Below are 16,580 nucleotides of genomic sequence, written 5' to 3' on the forward strand. Positions count from 1 at the left end.
GTCTCCATGCGAAAACAGGGGACTCGCAGACACCAATTCGCCTTCTGCAAATCCAGAATGGGACAAAAGGTGCCCTCTTTCTTGGGAACCACAAAGTACACCGAATACTATCCCTTGCCCTGATCCGCTAGGGGAACTGGAACAATGGCCCTGCGGTCGAGAAGCCATTGTAGGGTCCCTGCACTACCTTGCATTTGGCCCGCGAAGCTACGCAAGACTCCACAAAGGCCTCCCACACTGGGCGCGAAAACTCGAGAGCGTAACTGTCCCGGACCACTTCCAAGACCCAGCGGTCCGAGGTAATCCTTGCCCACTCCGCATAAAAGCTTGACAATCTGCCTCAGACAGCTTCTACGATGGAATGGGGTGCCCTGGCTTCATTGGGAGGGTTTTCCACATCCAGCACCCTGTCCCGTGGACTCTCTGCCTGGGTGACGACCTCCACAAAAGGACTGCTGACGCCCTGGGGCCAGCCTGGACCCTGAAGGAGCTGAAGACCTACCAATGCGAAATCTGCGAGAGTCCCGAAAATGAGCTCGAGGGGGAAAAACCTTCCCTGAAGGTTTCCTATCCTCCGGAAGCCGGCTGCCCTTGGACTCCCCAAGTAATTTTACCAATTGGTCCAGGTCCTCCCCGAAGAGAAGCATGCCCTTAAAGGGGAGGTTACAGAGCTGAGACTTGGAAGACAAATCTGCTGACCAATTCCGCAACCAGAGGAGTCTACAAGCCGTGACAGCGGATTCCATACTACACGCTGAGATCTGAACCAAATCATACAAAGCATCTGCGACATAGGCAACACCTGCCTCCAATCGCGTGGCCTGCAAGGGCCCACCACCGTCAGCACTCGGAGCCGTGGACATCTCCTGGATCCAACAAAGGCAGGCTCTCTCCATGAGGCTGGCACAAATAGCCGCCCGGAGACTCAGCGCGGAGACCTCAAAGACTCGCTTAAGCTGAATCTCCAGCTTCCGGTCCTGTATGTCCTGCAGCGCAGCAGCCCGGCCATGGGAATGGTGGTCTTCTTTGTCACAGCAGACACCACCACGTCCACCTTCGGTACCTTCAGGAGATCCAAAACATCTTGCGATAGGGGGTAAAGTTTCGCCATTGCTCTACCCACTTTCAAACCCACATCTGGTGAGTCCCACTCCCGGGTCACCAGCTTGCGGACCTTCTTTGGCAACGGGAAGGAAGTTGTCAGTCCCCGAATCCCATCCAGGACCGGGTTAACACCTTCGCTGACTGACTCTTCCTGCGACACCTTGATCCCCAGGACCTCCAAGATCTGGGGGATGAGAGGCTAAAGCTCCTCATGCTTAAACAAGTGCCCCACACTGGGATCATCGCCCTCCGAGGGTGGCAGTTAATCTGGGTCCAGGTCGTCCTGGTTCCCATCACCCATATCATGGTTGAGTCCCAGATCCTTATCTACTCTGGATACCGTGGTATCCCCGAGCGGGGCCGGCAGCCTATCCTCAACTCGGGCCCCCTGCCAAACCCCTGAAGGTTGCTGAAGGACCGGGGGCCCTGTGGATACCCCCTTGGGTGGAGGCTCCGACAGAACATCCGGCCATGCTGCTCTCTTCAGTATCACCTGTTTCCTAGCCAGGAACACCTGGTGCAGCAGGAACACCTGGTGCAGCAGCAGCACAAACTCTGGACAGAACTCCCCCAAGTCGTCACCCCCTCAGTTGGGGGGTCCGGTAGCACAGAGTCATCCCTACAGGAGCAAACCTGCTCTACAGGGGATAGAATGGGAGGGGCATCCTCCTCCCGTGACCTTCGCCATGAGCCCTCCTCCTCTTCTGCTGAGGGAGGCATTGGCCCTGAGGAACAAAGCCCTTGCCTGTCAGGCCTCTCCCCCAAAGATGTTCCCTCCTGCCCCAAAGTAAAGGCCGCACAGAGGGAAAAAGAATCCAGGGCCTGTGTTGCCGCACTGCATGTCGGCATTTTATTTATTTATTTATTTATTTATTTGAGTTTTTTCTATACCGGCATTCGCGAAGGGAATCGCATCATGCCGGTTTACAAATAACAAGGAGTGAACAACAATAAAGTGATAAAAAACATTAACAAGTGCTAAAAGAAGGGAAAAATTGCAGTTACAATAAAACAGGGACATATTACAACTTGGAACAGAAGAAAAGGAGATAGTAATTTAACAGTGGAGAATAACTGGGAAAGCCTGCCAGTTTAAAAGGGATTGTACAATTGATGGGATTGTCAAAACTGTTGATTATCCTGAAGGGTGTTCTGAGTTAATTATATTGATTTTGGGTTTGATTGTTGTCTGGAAAGGCTTTCATAAATAACCAGGTCTTTAGTCTTTTTCTAAAAGTTGGAAGGCAGGGTTCCTGTCTCAGGTCTGGGGGGATGGAATCCCCCCCAGACATCTTTTTTTGCTAACATCTCAAAATATAGATATATATTTTTACCTTTGTTGTCTGATCTTTGTATTTTTCTAATCAGTTGGTCCCAGTCTTTTTTTCCCATTTTTTCCCTTATAGCTCATTTCCTAATTCCTTTTCAGTGTCTTTCTTCTATTACTGTCTTCTTCCCTTCCACACACACACACACGCTTTCTCTCACAGACTCCCTCTCACACACTCAAGCTGTCACTCTCACTTGCTCTCCCTCCCCCCCCCAAGCTCACATTCTCTGCAGACACACATACAAGTTCTCACTTTCTCACCCTTCCCCAGGCTTATATTCTTATGCACACACAGACGCACATCCAGGCACCCATTCTCACCCACACACATAAACCCAGACTCCCATTCTCACCCACAAACCCATGCTCCCAGTCTCACCCACACATATTCAAGCTCCCATTCTCATCCATACATATACACATTTAAGGTCCTATTCTCACCCACACATACACACATTCAAGCACCCATTCTTATCCACATATTCAAGCTTCCATTCTCACCCACCCACACAAACCCAGGCTCTCATTCTCACCCATATATACACACATTCAAGCTCCCATTTTCACCCACCCACAAACCCAGGCTCCCATTCTCAACCACACATACACACATTCGAGCTCCCATTCACCCACATATTCAAGCTTCCATTCTCACCCACACACACACATTTTTACTCAGGGCGCTATGAGCTGGCCCACACAGCCATGCGGTCGTCGTCAAAGGGGGAAATTTCCGGTCGAGGAGCCTCCGTGCGGCAGATGGAGCCAAAAATAAACAATTCCTTGCAGGCGCGAAAATGCCCTCACAATGGCCCGCTGATGAGAGTTGCGAGCAGGAAAATGCAGCCTACCTTGCGCGCATGAAGGCCCCCCCCCCCCCCCCCCCCCCCGCCGAGCTACCCGGAGCCCCGGGATGTCGACAACTGGAGTGCCGGAAAAAAACGGCCTGGTCCGTCCCCAAATCAGACTCCTCTTACCTTGAGAAGATCTTACTTCCTTTATACTTTATATTTTATATATATATATATATATATATATATTTTTTTTTTTTTTTTTTAAACTTTACTCAGCTATCCAAGGAATCTGAGGAGAACCAGAGGAAAGGGAGCCTCTTCAGTGGTTGAGGGAACCAGGAGCCCATGGATATCGAACCCACTGGACCATTGCGGGTGAAGCTCAGGCAGGAGTGTCCAACCCCCCGGACACCCGGCTTCTACTGAGGGATGGCCCACGAAGGTGCCTAACACCTCAGGAAGCAAAGTCAGTAACTACTAACTAGCTGTCTCTCTTTTTTTTTTTTTTTTTACTAACTAACAGACTGCAGGAGTGCACCTCTACCATCTGCTGGAGTCAGAGAAATACTGAGGGACTGCGGGTGGCACTCTTGGTTATGTAGCAGTGCCCAAAGTTTTTGTTCTCTGACTCCATCTGCTGGTAGGAATGCACAACCCACTGGTCTGGACTGATCTGGGTATGTTCAGAAAGTTATGTCTTGGCCTGCCGGTTCATCTTTAATAGCCTCAGAGAAACCTTGACAAAAGACAGTTGTCAGGCTGTCCTCCCTCCATTCGATCTCCGAAGCCAAAGACCAGAAGTAGATGGTATACTCCCCTACCCAGCTGGAGCCTTGCCAAATCTGTAACAGCGCAGATGCTGCCAACAAGGATCAACCGGGCTGGTCAAAGATCAGGCAGAATTCAGCAAAAAAGTGACCTAAGTTAGAGAGGAGCAGGTCATCTCTCTCCCAGAGTGGGGAAGCCCAAGCCAGAATATAGTTGCGATGGAGAAGGTACAGAGAAGGGTGACCAAAATGATAAAGGGAATGGAACAGCTCCCCTATGAGGAAAGACTAAAGAGGTTAGGACTTTTCAGCTTGGAGAAGAGACGGCTGAGGGGGGATATGATAGAGGTGTTTAAAATCATGAGAGGTCTGAACGGGTAAATGTGAATCGGTTATTTACTCTTTCGGATAATAGAACGACTAGGGGGCACTCCATGAAGTTAGCATGTGGCACATTTAAAACTAATCGGAGAAAGTTCTTTTTCACTCAACGCCCAATTAAACTCTGGAATTTGTTGCCAGAGGATGTGGTTAATGTAGCTAGTGTAGATGTGTTTAAAAAAGGATTGGATGCGTTCTTGGAGAAGAAGTCCATTACCTGCTATTAATTAAGTTGACTTAGAAAATAGCCACTGCTATTACTAGCAACAGTAGCATGGAATAGACTTAGTTTTTGGGTACTTGCCAGGTTCTTATGGCCTGGATTGGCCACTGTTGGAAACAGGATGCTGGGCTTGATGAACCCTTGGTCTGACCCAGTACGGCATGTTCTTATGTTCTTAGAATGGCACCACTGAGCTGAGTTAGGATAAAGGTGACCTTGGTCTTGTCTGTAGGGAAGAGAACAGCTTGGAGGTTGAAGTGCTTCCAGCATTGATTGAGGAAGCTCCAGCGGAGAGCTTTCCGTGGAAGTGGAAGAAGCTGTGGAACTGGCCTAGGTACAGGTGGCACTATAGGTGGAGGCACCATAAGAGGTGGAGTGGGCTGCAAGGGAGGCAGGGAGTCTAACTGGCTGACCAGCTGGTCCAGTACTCCAGTTGCCTGATTGGGGACCTCTTGCTGCTGCAGAATTCGTTGGGCCATACCAGGGATAGCCTGCATGGCAGACAGAACCACCAGGTCCATGACCTCAGCAAACTGAAACACCTGTTGAAGTGGACCCCCTAATGCAGAGGGGTGGTTGACACTGCCTAGTAAGCAAGCCCATTAAGCCCACCCCATCAGTTAGCGGAGAAACCCTGTAGCAGGACCAACTGGAGCTTTGCCTATACCAGCCCCATTCCCCACAGGTTCAGCCCTTGGGTTCCAGGAGCTGGCAGGATTTAGGTGGGTCCCCAGGGCAATCCAAAAGAAGAGTCCAGGCAAGCATGGGTCAAGGCAGGCAGCAGAGAACAGAACAGGTAACAAGCCAGAGGTCAGGGCAGGCAGCAAACAACAGAAGGACAGAAGCCAGGCCAGGGTTAGGATCCAGGAAGTCAGTCCAAGACAAACAAAACAGACAGGACCATCAGGACAAGCAAGGAAAGGAACAAGCAGGAACTAGAACAAGAGCAGATGGGCAAGGAATTGGACAACAGAGCACAGAGGAACAAGAACCACAGAACAATGATAGCATCACACAGTAGATCACAAGGGCACCCAGAAACCTATGGCTGGGGTGCTGGCTGGTTGCAATATAATTCCTTATATACTCCTGGAGGATGTGACATCAACAGCCAGCACCACAGGAAGTCCCGGCAAGGGGACCTATAAAGGCAGTCCAGAGATGGAGGAAGTTCTATCTGGGGTCCTTGGATTAACATGCTGCCGGAGGCTATGTCAGAGTCACTTTGGATCAGAAGTGAGGGGCGTAACATCTTACTTGTCCTGTTTGTCTATCTTGAATAGACTTAAGCTCTACTGGGAAGGCACTGTTATTTATGTGTATTGGTACAGCATTGTGTACATCTAATAGCACTATATAAATAATGTTTAGTAGTAGTAGTAGGAAGAGGAAAAATGATTCTCTTGGCATTAGTGTGATGCTGAGAGAATCAGTCTCATTGGGTACTTTCTCTGTGGTCCTTGGACAACAAGGGCACCTATGCTGACCCTTGTATGTCTGAGAAGGGGGAGAGTGAATGCTCAAAGAATACATAAATGGATTTTTTTACATTACCTTTAGTGAGAACTGGTATATGGGGTTGATTTTGTTGAGATCATTAAGTATAAAATATAACAAGGATGCTCTCACAGCAGTTGCTCTGTAATTCTCTCTGGCCTCATTTATTTTAACTTCTGTAAGTTTAGCTTCTTTCACCTAAAATAAATATTTTCATTAATGTATTACTGTAATAAAAGTGCATTCATATCCACTTTCTCATCTACATTAAAACTCTTTCCATGGAAAGAAACTGTGTGCAAGAAGTAGTTATAGACAGGAGAAAAGATGGAGGCACTATAAGGTTTTCTATAGATGGGAGTGAGAAAGTCTCAGGTTTTAAAGAGGTTAACTCAGAAGAAACATCAGAAAATATTTCTTCACAAAAAGAGTGGTAGATATTTATTTATTTTGACATTTTATATACCGTCGTTCCATGTAAAGATCACAACAATTTACAGATACATGGGATGGCTTCCTGGGAAGGTGGTGCAGACAAAAAGAGGAGCAGGAATGTTCTGTTCCAGTCCCTTCCCTTTAGGCACCCTACAGGAAAGAGGGGGATGAGCAGCAGCAGAAGTTTTGCCCCCTCCCCTCCTGTTCTTCAGGGTACAGGAGGGGAAGTGTGATCCTGAAGCAGACACTGCAGCACATAAAAGACACAAAAAGGGGTTGAATTAGCACAAGTTTGAAACTTGTGATCAGTAATGCCAGTCATCAAGGCCTCAATCCTGCTACTATGCTATTGCTCACAAGTTTCAAAATAGTGTTAATTCTTTACTCCTTTTGTGTCTGTTACTTAGGGCTTAAATTTCTGGTGGAATGACCTAGAACAGTGTTCTGCTGCCTTTTTTCTTGGATCTGAGTCGGTGAAGCAGTGCCAATGGTGTAAATCAGTTCTGGTGGGCATAGAACAGCTGGAGGTTGAACACTGGTGATGGATGGGGAGGGAGGATCAACAGGGTAAGGAGGAGAGAGTTCCTGGCCCTGACCCTTGCACAGATCACACTAGGCCAAGGCCTCATTCTTTCTCCTTTCCCCCACTCCACAGTTCTACTTCCTATTTGTCTACAAATTAAGCTATAGAAATTGGGCAGACTAGATGGGCTATAGAGTCCTTATTTGCTGACACATTCTACAATTCAGTGTGTTTTATTATTTACTATTTATTTATTTATTAAGGGTATGTGTGTAAGTGGGAACAAAGCGCTCTATGGATTTGTATAGGAAGAAGTGAGGCACTGGAAGAATACAGACAGATAGAACAACTCGTTACTAAAATATTTCTTACTTTTTCCTCAATTTCTAAGGCTGTCTGTTTGGTTGTCTCCAGGTTCTCCACCAGTGCTGTGTCTCCTAGAAAGTTTCCTGATGCTGCAGAGAGTCGGGCCAATAGCGAGTCTTCTAGTTCTTTCAAGACAATCTTAAACTCATTCTGTTGTTTAGTGAGATTAGCCTGCAGCATCATTTCCCAGACAAATGAAAAAGTGAAATGACTTAGCACGTATTCTTTGGGAGGCACTATATAAAACTGAGCAATTGCTAAATGTTCTTGAATATCAGCACAATGGAATCACGAATCATATAAGCTCATAGTGAGACCGCTGTTATAAAACCCACATTAAACTGGAGTTAAATCTTAGCACGGGTTTTGCTTAACACACGTGTTAAAAATGTGGATCTGAGTGGGATGAGTTAAGCTAATGGGATGCAAAATGAGCAGGAGTTAAAAAAGCGCACTAAATGAAAAATGTGCTAAAATGTGACTTAACCTAAAAACTCCATACTAAGGCAGAAAGTGCTTTAAAATGTGCTTTAAAACAGGAGTAAAGAGATAAGTGCTTGAAGTTGGAAGGAGTGTGAACAAAATGACCTTGCATGCAAAACTGGCACTGGGCATCCTGATTTTGGCACAATTTCACATTCAAGGCCATTTGGGCATGGTATGCCATGTTAAATCAAAGTATAAGATCTCTAGGGCGGGCACTTACAGCCAAACAGTACATACTTTGGTGCTGTGCATTTCTAATGGCTGCAATTGCCCGTTCCAGAGAGCTTACCCTTTGATTTTACTTGGCATGTCTTGCCCAAATGGCAGGTTTTGTAAAGAGCCCCACTGCATGACCCCAGCAAAGGATTTTCACTGCACTGACTGGACTAAAGTAGTTGGGAGAGTATATAAAATAGAAGGAAAATCTCCAGGTAGTTGTGAATTTAGGCCCCTGATGCTATTTCCCAGCCCTAGTTCTGAACGATTTGAAAGCTCCAAAGGAGCAGAACATAATTTACATGCCATAAGGGGCAAGACCAAAGATTCATCAGTCCCAGCATCCGGTCTCAGACTGTGGTCAATTCAAGTCGCAAGTACCTGGCAGGATCCCAGAGAATGGATCCAATTCTTTCACTCATAACCAGTGGCTTTACTAAGTTTACATGGCTAATATTGGTTTATGGACTTTTCCTCCAGGAACTTGCCTAGGCCATTTTTAAACCAAACTATGCTAACTGCTTTCACTATATCCTTTGGTAACAAATCCTTGGCACCACATCCTCTGGCAGTTACTATCCGTAAGAGACTGCATAGGGTACCTTGCATGGAATGGCAGTTACTACCATTAGTAAATTGCTGGGCAGACTAGATGGACCATTTGGTCTTTATCTGCCAGCATCACTATGTTACTATATTATGTTAAATTTCACAATTTACTTGTGCATGGAGTGAAAAAATACTTTAGCCATTTTGTTTATAAGTGCTAGCTAGTAGCATCATGAAATGTCTCCTAGTCCCAGTTTTATTAGAAAGGGTAAATAACTGTTTCTTATTTACCCATTCCACCCCACTCATAATTTTATAGACTTCTATCATCTCAGTCGTCTCTTCTCCAGGTTGAAGAGCCCTAACCTGTTTAGCCTATTCTGACAGGGGAGTTGTTACATCCACTTTATCATTTTGGTTGCCCTTCTCCATACCTTTTCTAGTCCCACTATATATTTTTTGAGATGGACAAACCAGAACTGTTCACGGTACTCAAGGTGCGGTCCCTGGGTTCTTGAAAGTTCATACTATTTGTGCTGGTGAAGGTGCATCAATCTTTGGCATCAATTTGAAGATGCAAGCTTCAGTCTTTGCAGCTTGAGGATCTACATGATATCTTAGCATAGATGGCACAGCTAAAGACATCGTGATCTAGGGCCAAATATCTATTGCAATCCTTATGTTGATCCATTTTGGACATCTTTCAGTTTGCATGAGGAGCACCAACTGAAGCCATTGGTTTGCTTCTCTGATATGGTGAGGAAAAATCAATGCCACAAAACCTTGATAGAAAAATATGTGACATAAAGCTACTGAGAAACCTCATTGGAGTTAAGGAAAGGAAAATTGGTTCTTACCTGCTAATTTTCATTCCTGGAATACCACAGATCAGTGCAGACTCCTGGGTTTGCCTCCTACCAGCAGATGGAGACAGAGAAAAGTTTTGCTGACACTGCCATGTAACCTAGTATGCCACCTGCACTCCCTCACTACAGATGGTTCGTCAAAGGCCCACCTTGGCTCTCTCCCCTTCAAGGGGAAGTTGTTGTTTGGCAAACAGTTGGATGATCTCATGCAATCTCTACGGGAAAACAGGGCTTTTCGATTACCGGAGGACAGGCCTCGGCCTAGGAGTTCCTATTCGAATAAGCACCGGTTTCGAGGGAATAGGAAGTCTAGACCAGCGAGGTCGTCTGGCACGTCCTACCGTTCAAGCTCGGCGCGGCAGTCGTCGTGGCCGCAGCCCTTTCGTGGCAGACGTTTTGGGAGGCAGAGCGGGGCCCCAGCGGGAACGGGGGCTAAGGCTTCCCAATGAGGCTCGTGTGGCCTGTTCCTCAGGGCAGGTTCCTCGCCTGGTCCCAAACGTGGGGGCCAGGCTATCGTTTTTTGTCGAGGAATGGGCCAAGATAACGTCGGACCAGTGGGTCCTCACCGTGATAAGTCAAGGTTACGCTTTAGATTTTGTACAGATTCCCACAGACAAGTTTCTCGTTTCCCCTTGCGAATATTGAGAGAAGCGCGAGGCAGTGCAGGACACTCTGCAGCGCCTAGAAGACTTGGAGGCAATCACTCCCGTGCCTCCCGAACAGCAATGCACGGGGCGATACTCCATTTACTTCGTAGTGCCCAAGAAAGAGGGAACCTTCAGACCGATCCTGGACTTAAAGGGGGCCAACAGGTGTCTACGGATTCCACGATTCAAAATGGAAACGATCCGGTCGGTGGTTGCCTCGGTTCGTCCCGGCGAATTTCTGGCCTCCTTGGATCTCACGGAAGCCTATCTGCACATAGGAATTCAGCCGTCTTATCAGAGGTTTCTCAGATTCTGCATCCTGGGCAGGCATTATCAATTCTGAGCTCTTCCGTTCGGTCTCGCCACCGCGCCGCGCATGTTCACCAAAGTGATGGTGGTAGTGGCGGCTCAACTCAGGAGAGAAGGGTTTCTGGTGCATCCCTACTTGGACGATTGGTTGATTCGGGCGAAGTCGGAGTTGCTGTGTCGGAAGGTGGTCGCCAGGGTTCTACAGCTCTTGCGCTCTCTCGGGTGGTTGGTCAATCTTGCCAAGAGTCACTTGACCCCTACTCAGTCCTTGGAATTTCTGGGGGTGCTATTCGATACGAAGCAGGGAAAAGTGTTTCTCACCCAGGAGAGGGTGGTCAAGCTGCAGTCTCAGGTGCGCCGCCTCTTGCCTTATCAATGCCTCGGGTGCAGGATTATCTGCAGGTCTTGGGATCCATGGCGTCCATGATAACTTTGGGGCCCTGGGCTTTCACGCATCTACGACCGTTGCAGTCAGCATTACTGTCCCGCTGGAAGCCTGTGTTGGAACAATTCCACCTACCGCTTCCGCTTACGGACCAGGCGAGGGCCAGTCTCCCTTGGTGGCTCGTGTCGGATCACTTGACGTCTGGGGTGTCTCTAGTGATGCCCGAATGGACGGTGGTCACCACGGACGCCAGTCTTTCCGGCTGGGGAGCGGTCTGTCTTGGGCATTCGGTGCAGGGCAGGTGGTCCCGAGCGCAGTCTCAGAGGTCCATAAATCGCTTGGAGACCAGGGCAGTAGCTTTGGCGCTTCACGCCTTCCTTCCACTGATTCAGGGGAAGACGGTCAGAGTGTTGTCGTACAATGCAACTACGGTAGCGTACATCAATCACCAGGGCGGGACACGGAGTCAGCTGGTGGCGACGGAAGCGTGACCCTTGATGTGCTGGGCAGAGAAGAATCTCAGCAGCATTGCGGCTTCTCACATCGCTGGGGTTGACAATATTCAGGCGGACTTCCTCAGTTGACATCACCTAGATCCCGGGGAATGGGAGCTAGCAGAGGAAGCTTTCCAACTCATCTGCAGCAGGTGGGGCATGCCTCACATGGATCTGATGGCCACGTTTCAGAACACAAAGGCTCTGCGATTTTACAGCCGTCGGAGAGAAAGAGGGGCCGAAGGGGGTGGATGCGTTGGTGCTGCCATGGCCCACAGACGTGCTACTGTACGTGTTCCCTCCATGGCCTCTGATTGGCAAGGTGCTTCGAAGTGTAGAACTGCATCCCACGGACGTGATCCTAGTAGCACCGGAATGGCCTCGGTGGCCATGGTTTGCGGATCTCCTGCTGTTAGTGGTCGAGCCGCCCATTCGGTTTTGGGACTTCCCGGCTCTGCTCCGTCAGGGTGCCGTTTGTTTGGAGGCGGCGGATCACTTTTGTCTCGCGGCATGGCTTTTGAGAGGCAACGCTTGAAGGCGAAAGGATATTCGGATGCGGTTATAGCCACGCTGTTACGGTCTAGGAAGCAGTCTACGTCCTTGGTCTATGTGTGGGTCTGGTCGGTGTTTGAGGACTGGTGTAGAGATCACGGGGTGGATCCTATGAAGGCTGCGGTTTCTCAAATCCTAGCTTTCCTTCAGGTGGGTCTCTCGAAAGGACTTTCTTGTAGTACCCTTCGGGTCCAGGTGGCAGCGCTCGGTTGTCTTAGAGGAAAGGTTCAAGGAGTGTCTTTGGCTCTACATCCGGATATCGTGCATTTTCTTCGAGGGGCTAAGCATTTACGTCCTCCCGTACACCACCCTTGTCCGTCCTGGAACCTCAATTGGGTGCTTTCGGCCTTAAGTTTATCGCCCTTTGAACCTCTCAAGCGGGCGACTTTAAAGGATCTTACTCTAAAAGTGGTGTTCCTCATCGCGATCACTTCAGCTTGGCGAGTTTCGGAATTGCAAGCTTTGTCCTGTCTGGAGCCGTTCTTGCGTATCTCGGATTCTGGGGTCTCTCTGCGGACAGTCCCTTCCTTTTTACCTAAGGTAGTGTCAGCTTTTCACTTGAATCAGTCGGAGGAGCTTCCCTCTTTTCCGGAAGGGGAGCGGTCGGATCCTAGGGCGCGAGATTTACAGAGACTGGATGTTCGTAGGGCCTTACTGCGGTATCTTGAGGTTACGAATCCCTTTTGCATTTCTGACCATTTGTTTGTTTTGTGTACGGGTCGCAAGAGAGGAAGTGCGGCCTCCAAAACTACGATCGCTCGGTGGCTCAAGGAAGCCATTGGCACCGCATACTTACTACGGGGGAAACCTCCCCCTGTGGGTATTCGGGCTCATTCAACGCGGTCTCAGGCCACCTCTTGGGCGGAATCCTCACAAGTGTCGCCTCAGGAAATTTGTCAGGCGGCTACTTGGAAATCGTTGCATACTTTTGCGAGGCATTATCATTTGGATGTTCAGGCTACAACTTCGGGTGGTTTTGGTGAGGGAGTTCTTCGAGCGGGACTCTCTGGGCCCCACCCTAGGTAAGTTAGCTCTGGTACGTCCCAGGTGTCTGGACTGATCCAGGTACATACAGGGAAAGGAAAATTAGTTTCTTACCTGATAATTTTCGTTCCTGTAGTACCAAGGATCAGCCCAGGGACCCGCCCTTGGTTCGTCTGTCTGTGTGTTTGCGTGTATCTTCTGAAGTAACGGAGAGTCCGCTCGTAGTTTTATGTTCCATTGTTCACTCCTTTGGTTCTGGGAGTCTTGTTCCAGTTGGGGGTTTGAACTTGGCCTTGGGTTTTTTAGGGCCGATTTAGTTAGATAGTCTGTTTGGTTTGTTCATTCTGCTTTGACATTACGTAAGACTGAGAGGATGAGGCTGGCAAGCTGCTATATATATATATTTAGGGCTGAGCCAATCAAAATCTTGCTCTGTCTCCATCTGCTGGTGCGGAGGCAAAACCCAGGTGTCTGGACTGATCCGTGGTACTACAGGAATGAAAATTATCAGGTAAGAAACTAATTTTCCTTTTTTCCCTATATGCAACACCTTGCACTTGTCCACATTAAATTTCATCTGCCATTTGGATGCTCAATCTTCCAGTCTTGCAAGGTCCTCCTGTAATGTATCACAATCCACTTGTGATTTAACTACTCTGAATAATTTTGTATCATCCACAAATTTGATAACCTCACTCATCGTATTCCTTTCCAGATCATTTATATATATTAGAGATGTGAATCGTGTCCTCGATCGTCTTAACGATCGATTTCGGCTGGGAGGGGGAGGGAATCGTATTGTTGCCGTTTGGGTGTGTAAACTATCGTGAAAAATCGTTAAAATCGTGAGCCGGCACACTAAACCCCCCTAAAACCCACCCCGACCCTTTAAATTAAATCCCCCACCCTCCCGAACCCCCCCCCAAATGCTTTAAATTACCTGGGGATCCGGCGGTGGTCCAGAACGGCGGCGGTCCGGAACGGCCCCCTCAATAGAATCGTGTTGTCTTCAGCCAGCGCCATTTTTCAAAATGGCCGCCGCAAAATGGCGGCGGCCATAGACAAAAACGATTCGACGCAGGAGGTCGTTCCGGACCCCCGCTGGACTTTTGGCAAGTCTTGTGGGGGTCAGGAGGCCCCCCCAAGCTGGCCAAAAGTTTCCTGGGAGTCCAGCGGGGTTCCGGGAGCGATTTCTTGCCGCGAATCGTTTCGTACGGAAAATGGCGCCGGCAGGAGATCGACTGCAGGAGGTCGTTCAGCGGGGGTTCCGGACCGCCGCTGAACGACCTCCTGCAGTCGATCTCCTGCCGGCGCCATTTTCCGTACGAAAACGATTCGCGGCAAGAAATCGCTCCCGGAACCCCGCTGGACTCCCAGGAAAATTTTGGCCAGCTTGGGGGGGCCTCCTGACCCCCACAAGACTTGCCAAAAGTCCAGCGGGGGTCCGGAACGACCTCCTGCGTCGAATCGTTTTTGTCTATGGCCGCCGCCATTTTGCGGTGGCCGTTTTGAAAAATGGCGCCGGCTGAAGACAACACGATTCTATTGAGGGGGCCGTTCCGGACCGCCACCGTTCTGGACCACCGCCGGATCCCCAGGTAATTTAAAGCATGGGGGGGGGGGGTTCGGGAGGGTGGGGGATTTAATTTAAAGGGTCGGGGGTGGGTTTTAGGGGGTTTTAGTGTGCCGGTTTTCCTGCCCTCCCCCTTCCCCCGATTTACGATTTTTTAACGATAAATCGGGGGAATTGGTATTGTATCGTGGCCCTAACGATTTTTTGACGATTTAAAATATATCGGACGATATTTTAAATCGTCAAAAAACGATTCACATCCCTAATATATATATTGAAAAGCACTAGTCCAAGTACAGATCCCTGAGGCATTCCACTGTTTACCCTTTTCCACTGAGAAAATTGACCATTTTCATCCTACTCTCTGGTTCCTGTCTTTTAACCAGTTTGTAATCCACGAAAGGACATTGCCTCCTATCCAATGACTTTTTAGTTTTCTTAGAAGTCTCTCATGAGGGACTTTGTCAAACGCCTTCTAAAAATCCAAATACACTACATCTACCGGTTCAGCTTTATCCACAGGTTTATTAACCCCTTTAAAAAATGAAGCAGATTTGTTAGGCAAGACTTCCCTTGGGTAAATCCATGTTGACTGTGTTCCATTAAACCATGTCTTTCTATATGCTCTACGATTTTGATCATGAGAATAGTTTCCACTATTTTTCCCAGCACTGAAGTCAGGCTCACTGGTCTATAGTTACCCGGATCACCCCTGGAGCCTTTTTTAAATATTGGGGTTACATTGGCCACCCTCAGTCTTCAAGTAACAATGGATGATTTTAATGATAGGTTACAAATTTTAACTATTAGATCAGAAATTTCATTTTTGAGTTCCTTCAGTACCCTAGGATGCATACCATCCAGTCCAGGTGATTTGCTACTCTTTAGTTTGTCAATCTGGCCTACTACATCCTCCAGGTTCACAGTGATTTCGTTCAGTTCGTCTGACTCATCACCCCTGAAAACCATCTCCGGAACTGGTATCTCCCCAACAACCTCATCAGTAAACACGGAAGCAAATAATTCATTTAGTCTTTCTGCAATGGCCTTATCTTCCCTAAGAGCCCCTTTAACCCTTTTAGGGTTTAGGGGCCAGTTTCGCATGTAGAGTGAGATCTACAAACAGCACAGTACACCAAGATTTGACATCATTTGGAGTGAGGAAAGTCTCTCAAAGATGAAATTTCTACTATGTTTTCTTACCCTAGCTTGATGGACCAAGACTTAATTAAGTGTGGGAGTAAGACTTGTACTGTTGCAGTTAAGACATTAGCATTCTCAGCTTGGAACATTTAGGCATGCATTGAATTTAGGGCTGATGCTCTTGATTAATTACATCTATATATTGTTTAGTTTGTCACAGTGACAAAGATCATACCTTCAGTTCTTCTAGATCAGGTCTTTCTTTAGCCACCACTGCAGCCAATAGCTGATCCTCCAGCCCATCTCTGGTTACCAAGAAATTAATCAACGTACACTGTGCCTGCATTTCTGGTTTGTAATGTGGGTTAAATAATTTAGTGTGCAGAATAAGATGGAAGTCCGGATGGTACTCCACTTCTTTATCACCAATCTTAATATACCTGAAAGGAAGATGTGCTGTGAGTTTTACAAAGCAAACTGAAAAAGAAATCCTACGCTTAAGGCTAACTGCAGTCATCTGACATTTTTCACTGTTCGCAAATGTATCACATAATATTTACTGTACTATATTATATTTCAGCAATCATTGCTTACATTTATAGGTCCTGACAAACTATTTACAGTTTCAGAAGATAGATACAAAGAACTTATTGTATTCTATAATAAGTTTATTTAGTAACTTTATTCAGAGAATGCACTTACTTTCCTTTCTTAATGGTGTTCCTGCCTAATAAGGGATCTAATACAGGCTCGACGGTCTCTTCAATGTTTTCAATGAGTAAAATGTCTCCGTTGGATAATGACCTCTCAATGGTATCCAAATAACTGCACAAAGAAAGGGTTTTTGTAAACTTGCCAAGCTAACAATGATTTCAAACAGAGCTTCCTCCTTCCCCCTTTCTATTCACACCTGCGAGATATGCTTCTGGCATGGCTGAATTGTTCACAGCCCTTTG

The 16,580-nt window shown here is 47.6% G+C and overlaps 1 protein-coding gene across 1 annotated transcript in view; it reads right to left on the reverse strand.

Moving 5' to 3' along the window:
• The window catches only part of DNAH17 (dynein axonemal heavy chain 17), a 1,486,981-nt gene that overhangs the window by 93,681 nt on the left and 1,376,720 nt on the right, over positions 1–16,580 (reverse strand). Inside the window, exons 64-67 of the mRNA XM_029599137.1 lie at positions 16,327–16,449; positions 15,860–16,064; positions 7,427–7,591; positions 6,154–6,294 (exon numbers count right to left, since the gene is read on the reverse strand). Coding sequence (XP_029454997.1) covers positions 6,154–6,294; positions 7,427–7,591; positions 15,860–16,064; positions 16,327–16,449 — 634 coding nt within the window. The remainder of the gene's footprint in view (positions 1–6,153; positions 6,295–7,426; positions 7,592–15,859; positions 16,065–16,326; positions 16,450–16,580) is intronic.

The sequence above is a fragment of the Rhinatrema bivittatum genome, chromosome 4, assembly GCF_901001135.1.
Source record: "Rhinatrema bivittatum chromosome 4, aRhiBiv1.1, whole genome shotgun sequence".
NCBI classification, from domain to species: domain Eukaryota; kingdom Metazoa; phylum Chordata; class Amphibia; order Gymnophiona; family Rhinatrematidae; genus Rhinatrema; species Rhinatrema bivittatum.